Raw genomic sequence first — 13,781 nt, forward strand, 5'->3', positions numbered from 1 at the left:
ACAAAAGGGGGACAGACATGAAAAACACACCAATGTTCACAGTGACTATACTTGATTAGTTGCAAAACTGTAATTTTTTTTACAGAAATTCTAACAAATTACTACATACATAACCAGGCCTGGAATTTCATCATTTAGAAGTAATGGTCAATAAGGATTTACATTTTTTTTGAGGGCACAAAGGTCAAATGCCAAGCCAGGAATTTCACCATGGCTATGATCAGCATGGCCGCCATGCAGCCTCAGTTTGGTTTAGTGACCTTCCCATGTACTTTCTCACAGGCGGAGAGGATTAAGAAGAAGAGGAGTTCTGTTTTCGGGACTCTCCAGGTCGCCCACAGCTCCTCTCTAGACCAAGTTGACCAGAAGATCCTGGAGGCAAAGTGAGTCACAAAACACACTCGGCAAGTTTTGATTGTGTTTGTCACAGTAAATAATTAACACATGTCACAACGCTCTTCATATATCCCAAAGGAATGCCTTGTGTGAAGTAACAGCCTGCTTACGGGAGCGCCTCCATCGATGGCAGTATATTGAGCGCGTCTGTGGCTTTCCAATAATTAGGAATCCTGGCATAGCAAACCTCAGCGCTCAGCTCTACTCAGACTCAATTGCCCTAGGGTTTCCCAGAGTGCCCCAACCATCATGGTCATGCCACAGCTCCGTCCATGGATCTATGGAGGATCTTTTAACAGCGCCTCCTTCTCCAGCCGTACAACATGGTAAGCAACAGCAATTAGTCCTGATTCTTTACTTTGTTCCCTATGAGTGTCCACTATGTGTTTGGAGTTCAAGGCATGTGATTGGCAGATGTCATCCACATCCACAAGTAACAAGGTTTTCAGACAACATTTTATATTTTAAACAAATGTGAACCTTTGGCAAATTGACTAACAATGCTACTGACTGAACGTTAGCAAGATTGCTGATTGAATTTTAACTAGTTTGTAAGCTCAGATATCATATTTTCCTTCTACAGAGTATAACAGTGCAGCTATGGACAGAAGCTTTTAGCGCCAGCATGTTCCAGCTGATAAACATGTTTGTAGTTAGCTCGTCATTTGCAGTTTACCTAAATGTCCAGTGACTTTTCCCTACATCACAAAGCTTCCAGAACCATATATTTAGAAAGGTTGTATGGACAAATGTGGATTTTGTTTGCTGTTGTTTTAGTTTTGCTGATTATTTTATCTGTGACCTTCCTCTAGTTCCAATGTCACCACTGAAGGCCTCCCCTCGAACACGGGGATCCACCATATGCCGATCACGTCGTTCGGAGCGTCACTCATCCACCGGCTGCGATGATCTCCCCGGACCCCGACCTTCTTATGCCTATCAGAGCCCCATACCCCGGCGAGGAAGGGACGCTCTTCCGGAAAACTCTAAAGAAACAGTAGGTCTTCCTGCCTAAAACAGCCTGCATGGTTCAGGTCCTACCTGACAGAACGTAGCTTCTCTGTGCAGCTAGGTGCCTTCTCCTCTGCTAAAGCCCCTCTTACCTGTGGGGTTCCCCAAGGCTCGATTCTGGGCCCCATCCTTTTTCTACTGTACATACTGCCCCTAGGTTCAATTTTCACAAAACACAACATCCCCTTCCACTGCTACGCCGACGATGTACAGATCTATTTGCCACTCAATTCAAATGACAACTCATTACAGCTATTGATGAACTGCTTAGCAGAGATCAAATCCTGGCTGAGCCAAAATTTCCTCAACCTCAATGAGAGCAAGACTGAGGTTATCTTTTTTGGATCCCAACCTCCAGCCTCCCAGGTTGATATTCTGGGCTCCCTCAAAAATAATATCCTCCCCTCTGTCACAAACCTTGGAGTGACCTTCAATAACGCTTTTAAATTCGATAAGCAGGTCAGCAGCGTAGTCAAAACCTGCTTTTTTAAAATACGAATATTGGCCAAGACCGAGTCGTTTTTATCTTTTAAAGACCTGGAAAGGGTTATTAACGCCTTTGTTACCTCAAGGTTGGACTACTGCAACGCTCTGTACGTGGGTATGGAACAGGCGTCTGCGGCTAGTGCAGAACGCAGCTGCGCGTCTACTCACTGGCCACAAAAGCGTGACCACATCACCCCAATTCTGGCCTCATTGCACTGGCTTCCAATTCGGTTCAGAATTGATTTTAAACTCCTTTTATTTGTTTTTAAAGCACTAAATGGGCTCCGGCCTATATAGCTGAACTCCTCCAGCGCTACACCCCAGCCAGAGCTTTAAGGTCGGCTGACCAGCTGCTGCTGGTAGTGCCCAAGACCAGGCTCAAAACCCGAGGTCACTGAGCCTTCGCAGCAGCTGGCCCTAGGCTCTGGAACACTCTGCCCCTCCATGTGAGGTCGGCCCAGACCCTAGGGGTTTTTTAAATCTACGCTTAAAACACACTTCTTCTCCCTGGCCTTTTAGTCAGAGCGGAGCACGACTCCTGACTTTTCCCTGTGTTTTTTATATATCTGTTGTAATTTATTGTCTTTTATTATGAATATAGTAATGTGTTTTTAAGTGATTGTACTATGTATTACATGTACAGCGCTTTGCCACGACCAAAAATCGCTTTTAAATGTGCTTTATAAATACACTTTGATTTGATTTGATAAAACGTTTAAATACCAATTATTATTTTGTAATCACTGATCATGCTCAAGCACTGATTATTTATGCTACATTCTTATTTAATTCCTTGATTGATTCATTGTCTTTTCATACCCCTATTCCTTCCTTTTATTTCTCTCACAAATAGAGTCTCCCAAGAGATGTACTACGACACAGATTATATGATCTCCCCACCTCTCGGCAAAATGTTCCCTAGCCCTTCTGTTGACACTTGCTCTCAAAAGCTCTATCAGGATGATATTGAGTTCCATGCTGACAGCTCCGTTGCAAAGCCCTTGACTAAAGAGGCAGACGCTGTTGTTGAAAGTCCAGTTCGCAAAACTACTGTAGAAGAACTTGAAGCTTCCATAGATGTTTCCTGCAGAACGTCGGCAAAAGAAGAAAAGTTGAACAGTTCTTTAGAAACCCTTTCTTTGAAAATGTCCAAAGAAGAGTCTTTAATAGAGGGTACATCCAGGAAAAAATCCAGGGACAGGAGTGAAGTTCCCATGGATGTTTCAGTTAGAAAGGTGCTTTCCGATGAGTTGGATGCAGAATTCCCAGTCAGGAAAGTAGAGAGAGATACAATTAAGGATTTGATTGACACTGCTTCAAGGAATGTATACAGAGAAGTTAGTGATTTACCTCTGGATGTGAGAAAGATTATTTGGAATGAAATAGATGCAACAACCGAGAAGCCTAGACCTAGAAAGATATCAAGAGAGATGATGGGGGCTTCAATGGACAGTGCATCAAGAAAGATGACACAGGATGATGTTGAGTTTGACCCATTGTCCAGAAGGATTACAAGAGATACAATAGGAATGTCCCTCGACACAGTTTCTAAAAAGCTTCCATGGAATAAAGAAGACTGCCAGCTCGATACCTCTATGAGGGCATTAGCAATGGAGAACATGATCGAAGCCACCAGAATACCATCAAGAAGGATATCTAGAGATGAGCTGGAGTATTGCACAGATACTGCGTCGTTAAAAATGCCACCCAAAGAGAGATTTGAAACCCTTATCGATACCTCATCCTCTACAGAGGAGCAAGAGTTTGGTTTAGGGTTGTCAACAGGTAAAAGGATACTAAGAGATGAACTTGATGTGTCGGCTGGTTCTCTCAGAAGAAGAATACCAAGAATGCAAAGAGATGATATTGACATAGTTGATGTACAAATTGATATACCTAAACAATCAATACTGAAGGAGGAGTTGGGAGCATCTGGATCAAGTTCATCTCCTGGTAGAATTGGACAGCCGGACCTTATGGCAGCCTCCCAGGCACCATGGAAGTCGTCATCAGAAGTTTTGACTTGCCCTTTGAGCCAGCTTGTGTATGATGGAATCCTTGAGAAGTCCTGCCACTCCGTGGCTAAAAGCCCGACCAGCCTCTCTGCTTCAACAGATGTGGAGCCACCACTGTCTCCACCAACGATTGCTTTCCCATCTCCTTCATTGCACTCTGAGACTGGAGTTGAGAAGAACAAGCATAGGGAAAAGAGCAAGAAATCTATGAGGTTAAAAAATCTTTTTAAAAAGAAAGAGTCAACAACAGAGAAGCCTCAAAGTGGTCTTCAAAAACTCTGATAATCAGTGTTTTTATTTTTTTATTGAATTTGAAAAGGAGTTTCATAACCTCATTGATAATATCTGGCACGGAGAGCTGAAGTTGTTTTATTTTTATTTATTATAAGTCTTAGGTAGAAATATGGTTGATATGGATGCAGATTTTGACGCTTGCCTATGTCTGAAGGATTACATTAAGTTGATGATGTCTTCTGTATAACAGACACAATGCTTACACTTAATATAAACCTCCTATGAAAACATTTACTGCAGGAGAGAAACTTTTTAATTTAGTGATTTTATAATCTCAAATTTGTCATCCTGATCTAGGTTTGATGCCTTTAATGAGTATTGAGAATAGAGAGTTCTTTTCACAGTGCACTGATTACAATATTGTAATTCAGTGAATGTAATGGCCCAGGTAAAACAGTTTCTGTATTTGTCCATTTCTTTCTGTTTTTCTCGCAATTTTGAAATGGGCCATATATAATTTTTCTAGGCTATGAATTTATAACGTTAGAATCATAATCTGATTACAGTTGTGAGGTTCTTTGATTATGAAATGACATAACCACACCCTTACAGCAGAGTTCAGTTATTTTGGTTTAGACCCGGTAAATAAAACTATGTAAGGATGTTTTTCTGACTTTATATTGTATTGTTTCTTATTTAGTCTTGACTATATATTGTTTCTCAGGATTTAGTTGGGATTTAAAACCACGTTTTCAGGGGGCTTAGATATGTTTAAAAGCTGAAAAGGTCTGCACTACAAACATATGGCCTGCAGCAAATGAATACGAATGATGTAACAAATAAGAAAGCAATACTTTAAATGCTTTCTTGTAATATTTTGTAAAGATAGATCATGTTTTGTTTTTTTCATTGAAAAAGGTTTGGATACTTTAAGTGTGGTCAGCCTTCAGATTGTTGCTAAAATAGATACAAAATATGTATTTTTATCACATTGTTTCCTGTTTTTATTTATTTTGTAAGCTTGGAAATGGGTCAACCAACCTTAACATTGCCTATATCGACCCACTTAAAAAAGAATCTGTCCTCATTCTGATCCTATGGATCGGCCTTGGACATCCCACACATTTTGAAAATGTTCTCCTTTGATTTGCCAGATGCTTATGAATAGTTTGCTTGCTAGCTGTTTTTTGGGTGCATTTTAATGCACATTTTGAATTTTCAAATAGTTTATTTGGTTTGCTTTTATATTTTTGTCAAGCATACAGACAGAACCTTAAGTCTATTTTTATTCATAGTATTCATGACATTTTGTGTGTGTGTTTGTTTAGAAATATCTGAATACAATGTTTTCGATTGTCTTTTACATGGACAAGCACTTTATTGGAATATGAATGTAAGATTAAAAAGGGCTGTCTTTGATATACTAACAAGTAATGAGAGTAAAGTTAGAATCTTAACATTGCCAGCATGGTTAAACATTTGTGAGAGCAATATGACATAATAAATTGCAGTTTAAGAATGAACATAAATGTCATTTATTATGCAAAATCCACGTTTTCATGTCTTTTATACATAAACATGTGTCCCCTCTGTGTAAAGATATTCTGAAAGTTTCAGCAAAAAAGATTTGTTCACTTTTTGTCCTGATCCATTTCTATAAAAACCTGTCTGAAAATGAGCTGAACAGATTTTGGCCACTTTATGATGTCATAATGTTTTTTTGGCTTGTGTAACCATTAGCCAATCACCAACCAAGGTAACCCACGCCCACCTTATCACCTGAATGTCCTCCTAGAGCACCATTGTGTTCTTTTTAACCAAATATCTCTCAGAGGGGCGTGGGGAGTGGCTCCTTATTTTCCTCTAAAGTAAAACTCAGAGAATCAACACTTTTGAAACAGGGCTGAAACAGAGGGGATTATGGGATGCTACAATGATCTGTTTGGTATTTCAAGCCAAACACTTTAGAGACATGTTTTGTATATATCTGAGACCTATAATATAAAGATGAAAAACAGTATAGGGAACCTTTAAATAGAATATTGATTGTTTTATGGATACATGTATACATATAGCCTATACACCTTAATTCCGGAATGCATAAAATAGCTATTGGAAATATAACGCTTAGCTAGCCAGAACAGAACAACTGAAAATGTAGGTTTGAGCCTTTGAGGACTCATGTTTATGGACTTTAGAAGGAAGATTACAAGAAATAATCAAGTTTGAACTGTTGGGTATAGTGCAGGGCAAACCTCTTATGGTGGGCTTTATTTGTATGTGTTTTACTTATCTCCACAAGAGGTCAGGAGGAGATTAGCATGCAATTTGACAAACGGTAAACACAGTGAGGGTGTGCACCAACACCTGATGAAGGTGAAGGTGAGTGTGTGCACCAACACCTTCATCAGACCACTAGCCTGCAGCTTCAGTCTGTCTGCATGTTAAGCTCTGCATGCGTATGAGAGGCTGTTGTCACTGTGGGTTTCCTGTAAGCCTTTACCGATCACTTGAGCTACATACTGTGGTTTGTGCTCAAATTCATTGTGCACTGTGTTTGTCTTGTTATTTCATTTCATATGTTATACAAGCATACATAGATAATGAACAACAATATGTAAGTAATAAAACAAATGCATTTGTTTAAACAATGGGTTATGCCTCTAACTGGTGTGGACAATCAAGTTATTATAAATCCCAATGGTGAGTTATTGGATGCCTGCTGTCAGGTTTGATCAGCAAAGAGGCAATCACCCACATCATTCATCCCAGCGTTGGCTACAAGAGAAAATGTCTATTAAAGTGAGGCACAGTAACATTTTCTCATGACATGATTTATGATGTAAGGAACATGTGCTTTTCACCACAGAGCGGTTTCAAAAGGGAATATCTGGCAACAAGTTGATCAAGGCGGATTTGTTCATCAGTAAATGCATCTATACAATTGCCTTGTGAGTGATTGGTAGCTAAAAGATACAATGCATTCCATCCCATTTTATTTTTGAACATGTTCCCAAATTAATTCCATTAAAATAATTGGTTACCACATTAAACATTTATAAAAAAATGCATATTATATTATATAAATTCCTATATTATGCTACTCTTTATGACTGTTAGATTATACTGCATAAGAAGATTTAGTCATTTCAGTAAATGGATGAAAATCAACAGTCAAAGAGTAAAATAATAATAGAATAACAAAAAAAACTAACGTCGAGGTGGAAATAGAGAGAGTGGAGAATGGAAAGCTCCAAATTGCCCTGAAAAAGCAGAACATCCCCTACAGACTGAGCGCCGCCGCTTCGAGCTGGATGAAACCATCCTCCAGGAGGAGTCCAGCTTCCCTTCTCACTCAGCTGGAGAAACAAAGCTCAAGTCTGCTGTGAAAAAGACTCAGCAGGAGCTTAAGTACCAAAATCTCAGCGGCACAAGGAGAAAACATCCATCACCCCACAGCTGAAGGTATCCCATGACACCCATCTTTCCGAGCTGCAGAAATAAGTGTCAACAATCAAAACCCTCATGGCAGCGCTTCTGGAACCAGCCAAGGAGCAGCTTGAAAATGATCGTCTCCTATGGCAGGAGGAAAAAGCCTCCGTGCTGACAGAGGCCCAGGAAACAAAGATCGGTAACACTTTATGGTAAGGGTACATGAATCATCATGAATTCATGCATGACTTAATGCATGAAAAAGCATGAATTCATTCATGTAGTACTTCATGAACTATCAGTAATGTACAAGGATTAGTAGTATCTCATGCATGACTTAATGCAGGAACAATACCTTCATTAATGCATCAACTAAGGTATCTCAATCATCATGACTTCTGAGTTATTAATGATGTTCATGTCTTCTTCAAATAGATCTGCAGTTAAAGTGACAGGCCAAACAACTGACCAGTCACAGCAATTCCAAGTGTTGTAATCATAATGAACTCAGCATGATTTTGTCATTACTTCATCATGTTTGTGCCCCTTCAAATAAAGTGGTGACCCGGTCTGTCGGTCACAGCAGTGCATGTATTCTGTTGAATTCAAAGTGTTGTAATCATGATTAACTACAAATCAATAATTTGGCACCTTAGGGAAAACCAAACTGAAAAACTTTTGAAAGAACATCTTGCAGTTATAGAATGGACTTACTGGCTTGGAAACAGGCATAAGAAAGGACCTCTCGGTCATTGACTGAAGGACATTCGGGTCATGTTTCCCTGAACAACCAAGAGCTCACTGACTTCAGATATGAAGAAGATGGACGTTTCGAGATACCCCCTGTCCGTGCCTCACATCTATTATCATTACGAGTCAGGTGTTTTTTTCTGAAAGATAAATCCCTGATGGTCTATATGCAAGTAGTTTCAGTGCATTTTATCTGTTGTGATCAAGTTAAAATCACACATAATTCAACAATATAAACATGGTATGATTTACTATTAACTTACTATTGCCATGTATCTTGTGTCTTTGCCAAATTGTTTTATTGCTTGCTTATGTGACATAATATGTGAAAATGTGATCTTGTTGGCTTTGGATTATAAATTAAAGTTTGTTAATATTATGAATGAGTTATCTTAAATGGTTTGTGAGCTTTAAGATAATACTGTATGATAAATACAAAAAGTCCTAACTAAATAATTGATCATTGAAGTTAAGTCCAAAATTATGATCTAATTTGCATTTTTAATATTGCCAAATACATGATGCCTAATAGACATAAGGGCTGACTTTATTTGAGGGATCACAAAGATGATTGATGCATGAGCACCAAATGGTTAATAAAGGTGATTTCACATAGGCCATTAATCATATGTTATTTATCAGTGTAAACAACGGAACAGGTCACCACTTTATTTGAAGGGGCACAAACATGATGAAGTAATGACACAATAATGCTGAGTTAATCATGATTACAACTCTTGGAATTGCTGTGACTGGTCAGTTGTTTGGCCTGTCACTTTAACTGCAGATCTATATGAAGAAGACATGAACATCATTAATAACTCAGAAGTCATGATGATTGAGATACCTTAGTTGACGCATTAATGAAGGTATTGTTCCTGCATTAAGTGATGTATGAGATACTACTAATCCTTGTACATTACTGATAGTTCATGAAGTACTACATGAATGAATTCATGCTTTTTCATGCATTAAGTCATGCATGAATTCATGATGATTCATGTACCCTTACCATAAAGTGTTACCCGAAGATCTCCTACGTGGCTCTGCTCAAGGAAAACAAAAACCGAATGGGCATCTGTTGCCCATCTGGGTCTGTAAGGCCCACTAAAACATCTTCAGCTTCAATAAATGCAAAAAAAAGTTATGTTTTGTTGTTATTTGTGATTGAACATTTTAAGTACTAGAGTCCTATGTGAAAATAAAAACGTAGCTTGATTTGTAAATGAGGGAGAAAGCATTGAACTGAATATAAATTGGCTTAACTGTTCTTATCTAGATTTTTTGTTGGTCGAAATATTGGTGTTTTTTTCAGACTTAAAGGCAAAACTGGTGTATTAACTGTCATATTGCTTTATAACACAGCTGTAATTTAACAGCATATGGAAGGAAAAGTAGCTATTAGAACAAGATATTGATGTCACAATGATGATGTGACCCTTCTGGGCATGCAAGCCTCATAAAATGCATATCTAAATGACAGTTATAGAACAAAACAATTAAATGGTTAATGTTTCTATGCAAAATACAATTGCCTCACAGAGCCAATAGTGGTCAAGTTCAAGGAGTGAACATTTGGATACAAAGTAGGCTTTGTGATATTAATCAAAAATATTTTGAATTTGACTGGTTTCTGGAATACTGAAAATATTCATCCTGCTATCCTTTCAATGTATTTATTATTATTTCTTATATTGATAATTTCTTATCAGGATTCAATTATGTCTAATGATATCAAATTAAATAAAGAAAATGAGCATTTTTGTTAGTTGATGATGTTTTATTTGCACACAGCTTATTCAGTAAGAACATTTCCTTTTAATGAAAGTAAGGAGGCAATAAACCCAAACTTCATAAAACATGTCATCACTTCATGATCTAATACATAACATAATGACAAAGTTACTGTGAGAAAAGTCTGGTTACAGATGGGCACAACAACTGAAAGAAAAGCAGGAGGGATTGAATACTTAAACTGAGCATGTGAATTTAAACCTTCCGAATCTGAACTTCATAACTTGCAGTCACAGTAGAGAGTGATATTGTGTCCTGGTCTGACTGTCATCTCCAACTCTGATCCAGAGGTCCAGTCATGAGTGCATGATACTACTACAGTAAAATAAAAGCAATCACAAAATCAAATGTAAATGTGATGAGTGTGCATTACAAGAGAGTAACTCAGTGAATCCCACTACACTAAATGCAGATTACTGCTCATTATAGAGCAAATAAACAGATTATTTTGTCCTGTATTTTGATATATATATATATTATTTTGTTTGTACAATGACTCCAGTGGTTTTAATGTTGCTCTACTGGCATGTGACCAGGTCGTTAAGCAGTAGGTGATGTGTGAGAGAACAATAGAGTGTGTGTACATCAGAGCTGCCTCAGTTGACATGTAATCTCTAGTGAACCTAAGATTCAACAGACTGAATTTGACCCTGTTACATACTTTTTTAACCTGAGCTTTACAATTGAGTGTTGAATCAATCATGACTCTGAGGTACTTGTATTGTGACACCACCTGTAGCCTCTCCCCTGTTACAAAAGCATTTGGCTCAACACAAGAAGACTTTGTTTTGGTAAAGAAGATGCATACTGTTTTACAAATATTTAGTTGCAAACAACATTGTTCCAACCATCCAAAAATGCCACAATATGTTATTCAAAATGAACTATGTACTGTAGATGAACATCTTGAATATGACTTTGTATGAAACCAAACTCTGGATCTGGCTGGAAACAATGGCCCAGTTGCACAGTGCAACCAGAGCTCGTGTTATCTGATCTCACAGTTATGATGCGCTCACTGATCACCTTCAGTCTCTCTGCATGCTGAGCGAGTGAGGGGATGTTTGTCACTGTGGGTTTCCTGTAAAGCTTACTTTGAATTGTCTCAGACCACTGTTGAAGGGTGGGGGCCGATAATCATTTCAAATAAAAACAGGAAATTGTCCGGAAATAAAAGTTGTGTCTTGTTGCAGAGCAATAATCTTAAAACACCATGATGAAATGTTAGCGATTAATTTCAGTCAAAAATGTGAACTAGAAGTTTAAATGTATTTAATAAAAACAAACAGGAAATACAATTACACATGGAGGTTGATCTGCACATCTGATCAAGTGTAACTTGTTATTGGAGTTGTGGAAAGCAATAAAACAAACTGAAACAAAAAAGTCGAATTTGGAAAGAATGAAAACATTAAGAAATACATTACATTCCTTTAATGAAGGAATTTGGATACACTATGTTGTGGTTAATGCCAATAACAGAAGTCCTAAATAATAACCTGTATTATGAATGATTAATTTAATTATTATGGTCAACTAAAGAGTCTGTCATTCAATCAATAATATTTAGTAGAAAAACAAAATACATTAATAGGAGGTAATGTCTTTGATAATGTCACATTGGATATAAATTAATGTTAAATGTTACATTACATTTTTAGACACAGCAACTTAGTTGAGGAGAAAATATGCAGATATCATGTTGGCACATCCAACAATCAAAGAGCGACGAGAAAGAGAGAAACATCCTGAATCAAGTCAATTCACTTGGTTCAAAAGTAGGCTATGTAAAATGTATCTAAAGTATTTAGAATTTTACTGTTTTTCTGGAATACTGAAATGTTCATCCTGCTATCCTTTCAATGTATTTATTATCTTTTCTTATATTAATCATTTTGATCAGGATTCAAATATATGTAATGATACCACATTCATACATAAGGAAAGGAGCCGTTTGTTAGTTGATGATAATATTATGTTTGAACACAGCTTATTAATAAGATTTCAGTAAGAACAGGTCAAGAGGCACTAAACCCAATCTTTATGACACACATCAACACTTCATGATCTGATAGATTGGCACAACAACTGAGAGAAAAACAGGAGGGATTGAATACTTAAACAGAGCACATGGATGTAACCCTTCTGAATCTGAACTCCTTGAACTTTAGTTTGTTTCTGCCTAATCAGTGTGAATGTGATATTGTTGTCCATTTTCCGTCTATTGTTGTTTTTCTCCATCCTTCGCTCGGAACACAACTCGTGTGAAACACAAATCTTCATCCTGAGAAATCATTTGACATTTGTTATTTAGAAATATAGTTTGCTGTTTTAAATAAAGATGTCTAACTGTGAAATATGAAACCACTGCTGACGAGGAGATGACTGCTAAGAGGTGCTGTTATAGATCAATGTAGACTTTGTACGTTTCCTAAATGTCTTGTGTTCATTACCTGATCCCATCTTTTTTGAATCCTGGTGTTAAGTCTTTTCTGGAGAATTTGAGGTTCCTTATCTGCAAAATAAAATACAACAACATTACAAAGTACCACCCACTGCACCTATGAAAACATAGTTCACTATTAGAGCTTTCCTTTATGTATAAATAATAGATTTGACCTCATTTATTTTAAACAGTAGTAGGGAAAACAAGTGTGCGACAACAGTACCTGTTTTCTGAAAGAAGAGATACACCAGAATAAAGGAAATCAAGGAGGTGAGAATCGTAAAGGCTGGAGTGAGCACCATCATCCAGGTCACAACAGGGTTCAAAATGTGTCCACCGGGTTCAGGGCATGAGCTGGAATCTGGAAGAAATACATATCTAGATTTACATTTGAATTTGAGTTTGCCTCAAAATTAAAATATTTAATTTAGTAGATGAAGGTCTTTTTTAAACTGTCAATTAAGATAAATCGATTAGTAAGAACAGCATACTCACTGACATGGATCCTTGTTGAGATGTTGCCATCTGTGTAAATATGTGCGGAAGTGAATTGTTCTTCATACACCACCTTCGACTGTTTAGTTCCACAGTAGTAGAGCCCTTCATCGGTCTCAGTGATGTTAATGATCAGCAGGTCATAGGACTCAGAGGAAGAGTTTCTCACAAAGTGGAAACGAGGGATAGGATTAAGTATGCGTTCAATGTTTGTTGTTATTCTCCATTCATTTTTAAGGACGAGAGAAGGCTGGTTCTCATGAGAGCAGTTCCTGTACCACACGATGTATACTCCGGATGATAACTTGCAGTCACAGAAGAGAGTGATGTTGTCTCCTGGTCTGACTGTCATCTCCAACTCTGATCCAGAGGTCCAGCCATGAGTGCATGATACTACTACAGCAAAATGAAAGCAATCACAAAATCAAATATAAATGTGATGAGTGTGCATTACAACAGAGTAACACAGTGTATCCCACTGCACTAAATGCAGATTACTGCTCATTACAGCACTGACAATGAACGCATGAATTTAATATAACACAATGAATAACATATATTAAAACTGAATGAGTTTACCAAGTATTACCTAGCAGAATGACCAGAGAGATATGAAGCCCTTCCATCTGTGATGATGACCTGATGAAGAAAAACGTAAAATGTCTTACTGCTGGATGTACTGACCTGCCCAGACTTTTCTATTTAATGACATGTCTGTTGTG

The 13,781-nt window shown here is 37.7% G+C and overlaps 2 protein-coding genes across 2 annotated transcripts in view; one reads left to right on the top strand and one right to left on the bottom strand.

Moving 5' to 3' along the window:
- The window catches only part of LOC307018776 (stromal interaction molecule 2-like), an 8,603-nt gene extending 5,642 nt beyond the window's left edge, over positions 1-2,961 (top strand). The window contains exons 4-7 of the mRNA XM_079649198.1: positions 146-383; positions 475-722; positions 1,209-1,393; positions 2,747-2,961. Coding sequence (XP_079505324.1) covers positions 146-383; positions 475-722; positions 1,209-1,393; positions 2,747-2,815 — 740 coding nt within the window. The 3' untranslated portion in view covers positions 2,816-2,961. The remainder of the gene's footprint in view (positions 1-145; positions 384-474; positions 723-1,208; positions 1,394-2,746) is intronic.
- Positions 2,962-10,161: 7,200 nt separating this feature from the next.
- On the bottom strand, positions 10,162-13,781 carry LOC307022451 (uncharacterized protein). Its single transcript, XM_079655261.1, has 5 exons — positions 13,649-13,781; positions 13,060-13,455; positions 12,788-12,925; positions 12,572-12,633; positions 10,162-12,402 (listed from the first exon to the last, which is right to left on the bottom strand). Exons 1-5 carry the CDS (start codon positions 13,683-13,685, stop codon positions 12,340-12,342), a joined length of 696 nt encoding a protein of 231 aa, XP_079511387.1. The 5' UTR covers positions 13,686-13,781; the 3' UTR covers positions 10,162-12,339.

Source organism: Notothenia rossii, assembly GCF_949606895.1.
Source record: "Notothenia rossii genome assembly, chromosome: 1".
Lineage (NCBI taxonomy): Eukaryota > Metazoa > Chordata > Actinopteri > Perciformes > Nototheniidae > Notothenia > Notothenia rossii.

Bases quoted from the DNA above. Each gene is read 5' to 3' on its own strand.
- LOC307022451 (XM_079655261.1), bottom strand. From the start codon at position 13,685: ATGGAAGGGCTTCATATCTCTCTGGTCATTCTGCTAG. The intron at 13,456-13,648 runs GTAATACTTGGT...ATTTTGCTGTAG, and splicing joins CTCTCTGGTCATTCTGCTAG to TAGTATCATGCACTCATGGC. The intron at 12,634-12,787 runs GTACTGTTGTCG...TTTATTTTGCAG, and splicing joins TCTCTTCTTTCAGAAAACAG to ATAAGGAACCTCAAATTCTC.